The following is a 12,642-nucleotide window of genomic DNA, read 5'->3' as shown; positions in this document are numbered from 1 at the left end:
TGGATTATATTTCTTCCCCATCACTATTCCAAACCCTGTCCAGTGTCCACCTGCGAGCTGGGGCTGTTTTTACAAAAGTCAATATGGAGGCATTTTATTTGTTTTTCTTTTGTCTACACACTGGCTTTTCCCCGTCCTCCATGTGTGCTGATGAATTGCAGCTGGGATGATGTTCCCTGCGTTTTTATGCAAGTCAATGAAATGTGAAATGCCTGCTAATCAGTTAATGGTAGCTCTTACTTTCTGCCAATTGTTACATCAACGGATGATGTTTCTGCAAATCTGAAGCCATTTAGTGGGAACAGCCTGAACTGTCTCAGATGAAGGGAAATGGGAAGAACCTCCAGTCAATGTGCAGTATGTTGAAAAAGAAGATTAGCACCAGTCTATACTGTTATTCCATTGTGTTTAGTAGTCACATGTAAAAACACATGAGAAAATGATGAGGCTTGAAGACGGAGTACCATCCTCTGGCCACACCCAGACCGTCAAACGTTAACACACAATGTTCTCTCTTGCTCTTAATTGGTTTGACCCTACAATATTAATTTTAGCAGTGTTTAATAATATTGTTGCTGTATCAAATGCATTGATTAGCCTATTCTAGAAGAGGGTGTCGTCCACACATCAGGAAATGATCATACAAATTAGGCCTATGACAGGGTTGTGGGGGATGGGAAGGCAGCAGATAGTCAGTGAATGACTGGGGTGTTATATTTCTGTATTGATCGCCTCAATTTCTGATGAACCCGGTGCTACCTCTCCCACTCATAATCCCCAACCTTACATGTGGTGGGCCGGCCGGATGGAGCCTTGGTTTTACTGGAAGTGCACTTAGCCCTGTTGCAGGATTTAACAAGGCCTTTTTAGCTGGACTCAGTTGAGTGCGTGGGCCAGACACAGTGGGAAGTGGCTGGCCTTCTACTGTTCTGTACTTTTTATCCTCCCCCTCCACTGTGCATACCTTTGCATTCCTGTCCATTTTTTCACATGACAGTTTTCATGGGCAATTAATGGAACATTTCTTTAGAAAAACTGTGTGACCTTGCTGTATAAAGCTAGTATTACTCTCACATTACTGGTGTCTCGTGTTAACCTTACGGGCAGGGAGCCTCTGTAGAGTTAAGTCAAGCCACAATAAAAAGCTATTCAAGATTTATCATCAAACTGTTGGACAATACAATTCACTTTTCTTCAAATATCCTATGTTACAAACTGTGTGCCTTGATTAGTTATAAAATATTACTTAGCAGTCTATGGATTGCCACCCTTTTCAGCTATTTATTAGTCACGACAATTAGGCTAGTCCAGGAGATGATATTTGTATGTGGTAGCCTATGTGCAGTCAGTGGAACTGAATGGTATTTTCCCTATTGTCTGCACTGCATTCATAGCTTAGTCTTTTCAGTAGCCTAGGCACTGGTAATAATATTGTGTGGTATTCTTTACATTGAGTGTGATTTCACTGTGTAGTACTGTATGTTCAAGTGCTCAAAGGGAAGCTTAAGAAGACAAAGGAAATGCTGGATGCTGATGAGGCGTAGCCGCTCTTATCTCTGTGGGTGGCTCACAGAGGAATTGGGGTGTGAATGATGTCTGTAGTATATTTGGGTGGTAATGCATATGATTTCCCACATTTAAGTTTAAGGTATGTGTATATAGCCCACCTTTTTTACATTTGTTATATTTGTATGTGTTGAGGCATGGCTCACATCAGTGAGGATGGAGATGAAGAAAGAATGAGAGTGAGAAAGGGGTGATAGACATATCCAAGGGAAAGATACAGAGAAAGAAGAGAAAATTGACAGAATGTAACTGAAATGAAGATCGAATAGAGGCGAGAAAGGCATGGAAAGAGAGCTGGATCACAGTCCAATGATAAAATGGCGAAAAGGAGAAGTGTCTTTCTCTCTTTCCCAGTTTTTCAATTCCATCTTTTTCTGTTCCTGCTTTCTCTCCCTCCCCCTCTTTCTCTCCCTCCCCCATCTTTCTCTGAGAGCAGCTACAGTGATGGCATGTATTCTCTGGACAGTCTGATAAGCGCAGCTGCTGCTACAGCAGACTTTGGTTAAATAGCTTCACATGTGCAGCATGTCTGGTCTGTGCAGCTGTGTACTCTGTATGCCCCCCTGAGAAGCCACTGCACCCTTCTCATTAACTAAACATGACTCCTTAAGAGGATTATTAGCCCAATTTCTGGACAGGATGTCGGAAGCCATCAGCAGAGGGGAGAAAAACCATTACCATAATTGCATTGCGCTAGGGGAGGAGGAAAAGGGGAAGGATGCATAGATGTATAAAAAAAAAAGAAGGAAGAAATGAGTGGCACTGAGAGAAGAGGACGGCAGGGATGCTGGAAAGAAGCAGGCGGCGGGGGAGGATCTGCTGATAGAGAGAGGAAGGCCTGTGAGGTTGAGCAATTACTCCTCCTTGATCTCCCCCCTGCGTCTGAGGGCTGACTTGGTATAGTCCTCCAACAATAAAACAGCCTACAGTAACCCTTCATGTGGCACATCTCTGGGTTCACACCGGTGGCCCACATTGGGTGAGGAAGGTGCAGCGTCTGCGATGCGGGCCTGTCAGAGGATGGTCCGAAAACGCCCCAGAATGGCGCCTGCTCAGTTCTTCAGATGGAGACGGCTGTGTGTTTAGTGTCAGGCATAGGTCTGTCTACACCTGGTTACCTGCACCTCTCCTCTCTCTCCCTGCCTGGCAGGCTGAGCCACAGCATGAGTGAGTATTGCCTCCACACACAGACACTCTGCGTTTGTACATCTGCTCTGTCTCTGTCACGATCTGTCTGTCACCTTCTTCTCTTTCCTCTCTCACTCTGTCACCATCTTTGTCTGTGACTATGAAGATGGTGATGGTCAGTTATATGAATGCTTATTCTCCACACAGGAAGTGGTGGCATAAGGGTGGGGTTTCACCTCCCCTGCTCCGCTCATTGTCACAGAGTAAATGAAGATGCAGGTTTTCAGCTACTGACCCATCACACTTTTTTCTTTGTATCTCTGGAACTGCTGAGCATCAGTACATTACATGCAGAACTAAGGGAAAAGGATGAAACATAGAATTCAACATGTAAATCCAGATGATAGAGAATTGATTTTAAGATGTTCTAGAATGCTTTCTGTGTGTGATGTTGTAACTATGTACAGACACAGTAAAATCACTATGATTTGTGAACCTTTAGACTGCTCGTTTGACTGAGCCCTGGGAAGAATTGTATGTATGTGACACGAATCAGCACCGTGATATGGTCCATGTGTTACATGTACATTTATTCCTATGCTGTCCTTTTTTTTTTCTTGAGTTCTACTTTAGTGAACTATAGTGAATGTTTTCTGTTCTTGCGAAATTGTATGCATAATCGTATGCATACGCCACACAAATTGAGGGACCTACAATTATGTAGGAGAAGGTTCTCGAGTCAGACCAGCTGGCTATATATGTTACATACTGCACATGTGTATTTGGCTGGATATATGCCATGAATAAAAGATCCAGGGAGTTTACAGCTTCTTTGTCCGTTACTCAGGGAGTTTAGAACCTACATTTGAAATGATAGCCTAAAGTGTACGGTTTTTAAATTAAAAAAATAAAAATGCGGATAAGTTCCCCCCTCCCTTTTGACCCTTCACTTTCTGGAAACCATAGAATGAAAAGCATAGCCTAATCTTGGTACTCTGTTATATTCTTCCACATAATGCCAGTTCACTAGGAAATGTATAAATTTATTCAGATGTATTCTCTGTGTGTCTTGCTGTGTTTGGAGACTTGACCTGAGCTCTCCTAGTATATAAATAGCTCCATTGTCAGCTCTTAGGGTGCAAACTGGGTAGAACCTGTTTCGTTTGGAGAGCAGAATCTCCTGAGGGGGGCGCTCCTTTCTCTGCCACAGACGATGGGAGGACCGAGCACAATGACTGAGCAAGAAATTTAATTGGCAAGATATAGCAGGAAATCTTCCTTTGATTTATCTTTTTAATAGAGGATAGGTACTGCTCTTATTGCTTGCGATACTGAAAAGCCTCAGCCTCCCCCCTCCTCTCGCACTCTCCGCACTGTTCATTTACACTTGTCATTTGACGGTCGGCTGCTGAAGTAATAAGTCAATGATAATTTATAGCTGTCAGTCAAGATGCGGACTGCTGCCACTCTGATGTCTGGTGATGTGATGGATTGGACAGACTGGGGCGAGGGTTTGAGCCTGTGGGGAGGGTTTGAGCCTGTGGGGAAGGTTTGAGCCTGTGGCGAAGGGGGAGGGGCTGAGGCAGGGAGAGGTGAGGTGGGGAGGGCTGGACGGGATGCTGCGCGGTCCCTCCTAGAGATGACAGGTGCCGAGACAGTCTGCAGGAAAAGGCCCATTATCTGAGAGAAGGGGATAGACTACTATATATATATCATACTGACACCTGGAAAATACGAAATCCATTAGGCTTCCATTTGCTCTTTTCTTTTTTTCGCCAGTTCTACCGTTTATTTTTTTTTTTTTTTTTACATATTTCAATAGTATCTCCTATTGCTGTGCGAGGAAGTGTAAATGTGTGCCATTGTGAATTGCAGGCCTTAATCGCAGACTAAAGTATGACATTACCCTTTTCAGCTTTAAAAATGTCTTGTCTGCATAAAAGGAAATTCCACTCTAAAAGGCATGAGATTGTCTGTTGGTTATTCCTCTGTAGCAGACTTATGGAATATGGAAGACAACGATAGACTAAATTATCAGATTTTTAAGGCGAATAAATGTCCTCCCATTGTAAAAGGGTGTGGCTGGCATTTAGCCTAGTTGTTAAAGCCAGTGTCCACGATCACAGAGAATGGGCGTAGTGAGAGTGACATCCATTGTGCTGACTATCAGGGTATCTGTGTCATTGTGGCAAGCTGGTCACCACTGTGGTACCATTCATTCATGGGCTGGAATTTGGTTTCCTAACGATCCGCGATGGCTCTATGGACGATTCAGCACCACCCTTTTTTTAGTAGGCTATATCTTATTCTTTGCTTCTAACCCCACCCTAGTTTAGATGCATTGACCCCTCAACCACCGCCCTCTTTTACATTGCTCTGTGTCTGGGTGGGTGAGTTTTATTCCCCCCACCTCTCGGGCTGGCAGGCTGCCTTGTGGCAACGTCCACTACGAGGGCGGTTCTGCCTGTTCTGGGTACAAAATGTTTTCTCTTTCTCTTCGGACATCGGAAGGAGTGGAGGCTGATGTTTCTCTGTGCGTGCCAAAGTGTACATTAATTCGCTTACTCTATGTGAGATGGTGAGCACAGTCTACGTGCACCTACACAGCTGTGTGCAAATTTGCTCATGAATTAAACCCATGACTAACATGACAAAACAATATGTCAATTTGAGTTCCTTGTATGTAGGTATTGCAATAGTAATGGCATTTTTATTGTATTTTGGTACTGAAAGGTAGGCTTGTTATATCACCATTTTGACCCCTTAAGGAAGTGAGACAGCAGACAGACGAACATTTTAGTCTCTTCAAGATGCATCCATCCGTCTCTTTTATATCATGTTAGTCAGTTGAATGTATATGCTGATGAATCTCAGCCCACTGTGGAGTTTGTTCCCTAAGGTAGGAAATTGAAGATGGGATGATACGAGGACAAAGGGCCAGGTGCGGTGCGTCTAATCGACTGGTGCTCATCATCAGTCAGGCTTCGTTGAATTAGCTGTAAAATGCCTTGAGATGGGCTCTGGGTTTGTGGGGATGGGATGGAGCATGAAAATGGCTTAACGCTTGACAAGATACGTAACAGGAGTTATCTTTGAGTGGTTAGAATGTCAGGTCAGGAGGAGGCTTCTACGGCTACTAAGAACATGAAGTTGCTAAGCCCTGATTGCTGGCCTCTCATTTTTAGCACAGCGTTCATGATGATAGTTCTTCTCCTTAGTTAGCCCTTGCAGCTAGCATGACTGACTGTGGTCAAGTGGAATGTTGGTTAAAGCCATTCTAACCTCCAGCATTTCTGTCTTTCCAGGGCTTTCTGAAGAATGAGAGGGACAATGCGCTGCTCTCTGCAATCGAGGAGTCACGTCGCAGGGTAAGTGGCACTCTCTTGGCTGACTGGTTTGCCATGACCACACCCTCTCTGCACCCCATGTTCACATCTAATAATCCCATTTGGCTTTAACATACCTGGGGCTTCATTTATCAATATTGCGTTGAAACTATTCTAAAATACTACTTACGGAAGGAAATTAGATTGTTCGTACACAGAAAAGGTGTGATTTGTCAAACAATCCTATGAGCATCATACGCACACTGGTAGGAGATCTGTTGATAAATACCAATTGTTTGCACAACCTAGGCTATTAGCATTTCGAAACGCCCCTAATTAACCATATAGACAGTCATCCCTTTAAACCTGTGGGAATATACAACGCTGTACCATGAAATAGCCTACAACGGCACAACCCCAAAAAGCTATTAAAAAAATCACTTTTCCGAGACTGAAATAGAGGTGCTAGTGTCAGAGATTGAATACAACAAAAAGGTTTTATTTCACTCGCCCAGTTGTTTGACCAGTAAAATGTAATAAAGCTACAAAGAGAGGACCATTAAGACAGTTCTAAGTTGCTTTACCAATGGCAATATACTTCAAATGAGTAGGCAACACTCGCCAATATGCCATTCATCCTCAACAGCACCCTCCTGTAGGCGTATAGACCAGCATGGCTGTTTTGCAAAATGAACGAGTTGTGCGTTCCACCTGGCCAACACATTCAGCAACGTTTTATTGCGTATCACGTCACCTGCACATTGAGTGGAAGCCTTTTCTGTTCATAGTTTTAACTCGTTTTGGGATGGCTCTTTAATGGCGTTATGGGTGCCGTCTATTGCGCCGTTCGTATTTGGGAACCCATTGGTGGCAAAGAAACCCCTGTTGTGCTTTGGTTTATGGAAATTGTATGTTGCGGTTTGTATGTTATTGCATACAAAACATTGGTTCATCAAGGGATGTGAGATGCCGATGGGCAAGCTCCCGCTGAAAAGTGCCCGTTGCCAAAAACCTGAGGGTAGATAACACTTTGATGTTTACCGGACTGGCCTTTCTAAATGGGTTTTAAATCCTCGCAAGGATCCTATAAGATTGGTTTTGGGAAACGATATCTGATGAGCCAATCTGTCGTTTCTGCAAAAATAGTCCTACCTGTTTCTAAAAACGCTCACTCTGCAAAATGCAGCGTGTGCTAAATCTTCCAACCGAGCAAAATCAGCCATCTCTCATTCCATTTCTCATTATCTCAGTCTTTTGTAGTATTTCATAAAGTTTAACTTTCATATGTGCCACTAATTTAACAAATCACTGTACTTTATAGGGAGTATTATTGTAACAAATGCACTGATATGGTCACAATGAAAATACAATTAACTCTCACATATATTTTCCACATCCTACGCTTGACAAGCAGTTATTTTATTCCACCACTGGTCATGGCTATGCGTAAATCTACGCACCGGCTCAAGCAAACCTTCATATTGATAAATCTCACACTCTGCTCTTGTATAGCCAGAGGTTTCCCTCCATGACATCTTGACATACCAAATGTTCTCCTGAATAGGCTATAGTTGCAATCTGTCTCACACCTTTTAATAAAAATAATAAACCCGTACCCTGTGTTGTCAATCATGACTTGTTCACCTTGTACCAATATAAACCCTTTGCCTATTATCTTTCTAAAATGGTTTCCTCTGCATGAGTTCAGACCAGGTTTAATTAGGAACAGTTCTAATTAGCATCCACTGTCCCAGTGGGATTGAGATAGATAAGGTCTCTGGATTCTAATCGGTTCTTGGCTAAATCTGGACCAGCCGTAAATGCAGACCCACTTTAGCGTCACAATCCCATCCCTCCACCCACCCAGGCATCACAGGGCGTGAGCCAGTTTGAAGAGCCAGCATAGTCCCAGATCTCACTTTTACTGTGTGGGGCCCCAGGATGCCTGCATGGGTGATTGGAGGTGTTTATTGTGCACAGATAAAGTGCCTTCAGAAAGTATTCATACCCCTTGACTTATTGCACATTTTGTGTTATAGCCTGAATAGAAACGTATTTTGTTTTTGTTTTTCTCATTCATCTATACCTAATACCCCATAATGACAAAGTGAAAACATGTTTTTAGAAATGTTGGTACATTTATTGCAAATTAAATACAGAAATATCTCATTTACATAGGTATTCACACTCCTGAGACAATACATGTTAGAATCACATTTGGCAGTGATTACAGCTGTGAGGTTTTTTTTGGTTAAGTCTCTAAAGCGTTGCACACCTGGATTGGACAATATTTGCACATTATTCTTTAAAGATTCTTCAAGCTCTGTCAAGTTGGTTGTTGATCATTGCTAGACAGCAAAGTCTTTTCATAGATTTTTCATGCTGATTTAAGTCAAAACTGTGACTAGGCCACTCAAGAACATTTCTCTTGGAAAGCAACTCAAGTGTATATTTGTCCTTGTTGTAGGTTAATGACCTGCTGAAAGGTGGACTTGGATAGCAGAACCAGGTTTTCCTCTAGGATTTTGCCTGTGCTTATCTCTATTCCAATTCATTTTATCCTAAAAAACTCCCTAGTCCTTGCCGATGACATGCATATCCATAACATGATGCAGCCACCACCATGCTTGAAAATATGAGGAGTGGTAAAATCCCCAAACATAACGCTTTGTATTCAGGACATAAAGTGAATTTCTTTGCCATATTTTTGTAGTTTTACTTTAGTGCCTTATTGCAAACAGGATGTGTGTTTTGGAATATTTTTATTCTGTACATGTACTTCCTTCTTTTCACTCTGTCATTTAGGTTAGTATTGTGGAGTAAGTACAATGTTGTTGATCCATCCTCAGAGTTTAAATCAAATCAAATCAAATGGCTGTGATTGAAGAAAACTGTTTTAAGTCACCATTGGCCTCTTGGTGACATCGCTGAGCGGTTTCCTTCCTCTCCGGCAACTGAGTTAGGACGCCTGTATCTTTGTAGTGACTGGGTGTATTGATACACCATCCAAAGTGTAATTAATAACTTTGAAATGCTCATATACAATGTCTGCTTTTTTTTATCCATCTGCCAATATGTGCCACCCTTTGCGAGGCATTGGAAAACCTCCCTGGCCTTTGGTTGAATCTGGGTTTGAAATTCACTGCTTGACCGAGGGACCTTAGAATTTTACGTATGTGTGGGGTACAGAGATGAGGTAGTCGTTTAAAAAATCTTGTTAAACACAATTGCACACAGTGAGTTCATGCAACTTATTATGTGACTTGTTAGGCAAGTTTTTACTCCTGAACGTATTTAAGCTTGCCATAACAAAAGGGTTGAATACTTATTGACTCAAGACATTTCAGCTTTTCATTTTTTATTAATTTGCAATGATATCTAAAAACATAATTCCACTTTGATATTATGGATGGGGTATTGTGTGTAGGCCAGTCACACACAATCTCAATTTAACCAATTCAAAATGTGGAAGAAATCGAGGGGTGTGAATACTTTCTGAAGAAACTGTATCTCCCATGGCGAGAGTTTTTGCAGCGTTGGCTATTTTAAACAAATCATGTGGTTTCTAACCCATTTATGCAGCCTAGCCTGGTTCTCTCAATTATTTTCAAATTGGTCTGTCCAAATTAAATTGGTTCTCTCTCTCTCTTCGTACTTACGTGTTCTCTTTTCTTGTTCTCTGTCAGACGTTCCTCCTGGCAGAGGAGTACCACCGTGAGTCCATGCTGGTTCAGTGGGAGCAGGTGAAGCAGAGAGTACTGCACACCTTGCTGGGAGCAGGGGAAGATGCTCTGGACTTCAGCCAAGACGTAGAGGTCAGTGTCTCCATCTGATGTTTATCATTGTCCTATAAACCCTATGAACTCCAGTGCATAAAGCACACATCCAGATATAATCTATATACATATAATATATGACTTGACCACATTGAGATAAATACGCACTCATCAAAAATGTTTACTAACCCAGATGGATGTTGCAGAATTCAATAGGCCCCTCCCATTTGCAAGATTTTCCCTTAAATATTTTATTTTTCATAAAATAAATGGCAAGCACTCCTGTTTTTAATAATGGATAATGATCCAGCACATTCAGTTTGGTTCTCCCACAATGTTATCAGTCTTTACCAAAGCTATGTTTGTTTTATGTAACTGTTTAGATAACCTTCAGGGCTCCAGATATTTAGCACAGTAGGAAAACTGCTGTGGTAATCATAATTTCCTAACTGTAGTTCTTACACATTTTCCTGTGGAGTGTGTTAGAGTTGATTTGGATTTGTTTTTCCCTGTGTTTATTGAATTATTAACCAACAGTTACATTTTAAATTTGTGACCTGCTGTTCACTCTCTATGCCAGAAACAAACTATCTTCTGTGTTCAGTTGTTGCTGTCTATACTCTCTTCTCTTATAATGCCATGTCTCATACAGCATTTATACTGCCCTATACATGGAATATACATTTATACTGCCCTATACATGGAATATAAATTTATACTGCCCTAAACATGGAATATACATTTATACTGCCCTATACATGGAATATACATTTATACTGCCCTATACATAGAATATACATTTATACTGCCCTATACATGGAATATACATTTATACTGCCCTATACATGGAATATACATTTATACTGCCCTATACATGGAATATACATTTATACTGCCCTATACATGGAATATACATTTATACTGCCCTATACATGGAATGAACATTGTATGGGTGTGTCCCTTTTGTTCTCAAGAATACATGGTTGATCTGGATAAATGTTTGTGTGTACGTGCGTGCATTTTATAATGCGAGTGCATTCAACCGTGAGCTTTGTTCACAATGGCTTTCACGCTACGTTGGTCACGTCTACAATTATGAGCAACAAAGATTGAGGCGATAACCCTTCGTTTCTCTCGCCATCACATAACTACACACTTTTATTCACAATCTTTTAGGTTTACCCTGTCCTCTCAGGGCAGCTTTCTATTTAACGTTCAGTGAAATGACTTGTATCGTCTCCCTGTCTGTTTGTGTTGCAGCCCAGCTTTGTGAGTGACGCAGGGACTCCTGGGCGGAGTGCTCTTGACAGCGTGGAGGTAGCCTATGGACGACAGGTTAGTAATTTGGCCTGACGCTGATTGCAGTGCAGCACCACTTAACGTGAGATACCTACGGTACATAGCAAAAAAAGGGAAGTGCAGTCTGCAATTAGTCTCACTTAAAATGTTCAAAGATGTGAATCACCAAACCCGTTCTCTCTCGTGTATTTTATAAATTTCCCTATGTGACGATATTAGACTTTAATAGGCTGTAATACATCCAGTCAGCCTGGGGCTAAGTGCCCTGGAACCTCGTGGGCTGAAATGGATGCACAGCCTCAGTCAGGATGCAGCTGCACTGTAGTGCACTTCACTTCATAGTTATGGGGTCCTGCTAAACAAGGCAGCAATAGATCAAATAATTGATTAGCTAGCAGAGCCAGGGCATGCTGGGTAATTTCTCTGCCCCATTTCACAGGGGTCAGCCTGTCTCTGTATCGTCCTCCCCAGTCACTCGATGAACACTGGAGTTTTAGTCCACTGGTTAAAGAGGACAGAATGTGTCGCCATATCGCCTGCGGTGTCATCATGCTGCTCTTTGTGATCTTCTTTGATGACCTGCTGAACGTTTTCATCCTTTTTGTCCTGTTTTTCATCATCCATCACTTCTCTATGCGGTCGTAGTGTTCCCTGGGGACGACTGGGACCGAGGTGCGGATCAGGGCCCCCTGGTCTTAGTGCTGAAACGGACAGCATTCAGTCTGTCAGTACCTCTCTGTCCTCTGACCCATCTGTAAGTGTTTCTCTGCTTTTGTTCCGCCTCAGATCTACGTCTTCAATGAGAAGATAGTGAACGGACACGTCCAGCCCAACCTGGGAGACCTCTGTGCTTCAGTGGTAGACAGCCTGGATGACAAGGTTAGCTTCACGGAACCATTCCACATTCCTTTGTCTCTGTCTACGTTTGTCTTCCGCTGGGTTGGTAAATTCTCCAATGGCCAGTTGTGGACATTTTGGATAACGAGTGTGTATATCTGAACGAGTATATATGTTTGTCTCTACAGAACGTGTCAGATATGTGGCTGATGGTGAAGCGGATGACAGACGTGCTGCTGGTCCCAGCCAAAGACACGCTGAAGAGCCGCACGTCTGTGGACATGCAGATGGCTTTCGTCACGCAGGCCCTGCAGTTCCTGGAGAACAGGTCAGAGGGGAGAGCTGTAGAATTAGAATGAGAACACTTCCTAAATGTATTGCAAAATACACTCATGTAGTTACCCCTCCACTAACGTTTCTCTTTGTGTTCCCTCTACGGCAGCTACAAGAACTACACCATGGTAACAGTGTTTGGGAACCTGCTCCAGGCCCAGCTGGGCGGAGTCCCTGGCACCTATCAGCTGGTGTGCAGCTTCCTCAACATCAAGCTACCAGGGCCTCTGCCAGGCATGCAGGTACTATTGCCCCCCCGCACTGCAGCACATTCTGCTAGAAACGACATTAGCACTGTGCCCAGCCTTACATAGCCCTGGACTATTCCAGTTGGAGCTTTTACTAAGTGTAGTGTAGAGACATGCAGGTTAACTCCG

At 42.7% G+C, this 12,642-nt stretch overlaps 1 protein-coding gene across 3 annotated transcripts in view; it reads left to right on the top strand.

The window, feature by feature from the left end:
• Positions 1-12,642, top strand: part of LOC110520211 (nuclear pore complex protein Nup93) — a 37,363-nt gene that overhangs the window by 19,748 nt on the left and 4,973 nt on the right. For 2 of the 3 annotated variants that reach the window (XM_021597382.2, XM_036974842.1), the window contains exons 4-9: positions 6,000-6,062; positions 9,707-9,835; positions 11,057-11,131; positions 11,882-11,974; positions 12,121-12,260; positions 12,375-12,507. In XM_021597382.2, coding sequence (XP_021453057.2) covers positions 6,000-6,062; positions 9,707-9,835; positions 11,057-11,131; positions 11,882-11,974; positions 12,121-12,260; positions 12,375-12,507 — 633 coding nt within the window. Of the gene's footprint in view, positions 1-2,711; positions 2,734-5,999; positions 6,063-9,706; positions 9,836-11,056; positions 11,132-11,881; positions 11,975-12,120; positions 12,261-12,374; positions 12,508-12,642 lie in introns of those variants that run through there. The other variant, XM_021597398.2, reaches the window with a different exon arrangement.

The sequence above is a fragment of the Oncorhynchus mykiss genome, chromosome 1 (genome assembly GCF_013265735.2).
Source record: "Oncorhynchus mykiss isolate Arlee chromosome 1, USDA_OmykA_1.1, whole genome shotgun sequence".
Classification (NCBI taxonomy): Eukaryota; Metazoa; Chordata; class Actinopteri; order Salmoniformes; family Salmonidae; genus Oncorhynchus; species Oncorhynchus mykiss.
Note: the sequence above shows the minus strand (reverse complement) of the source record. Positions and strands in the feature narration are given on the sequence as shown.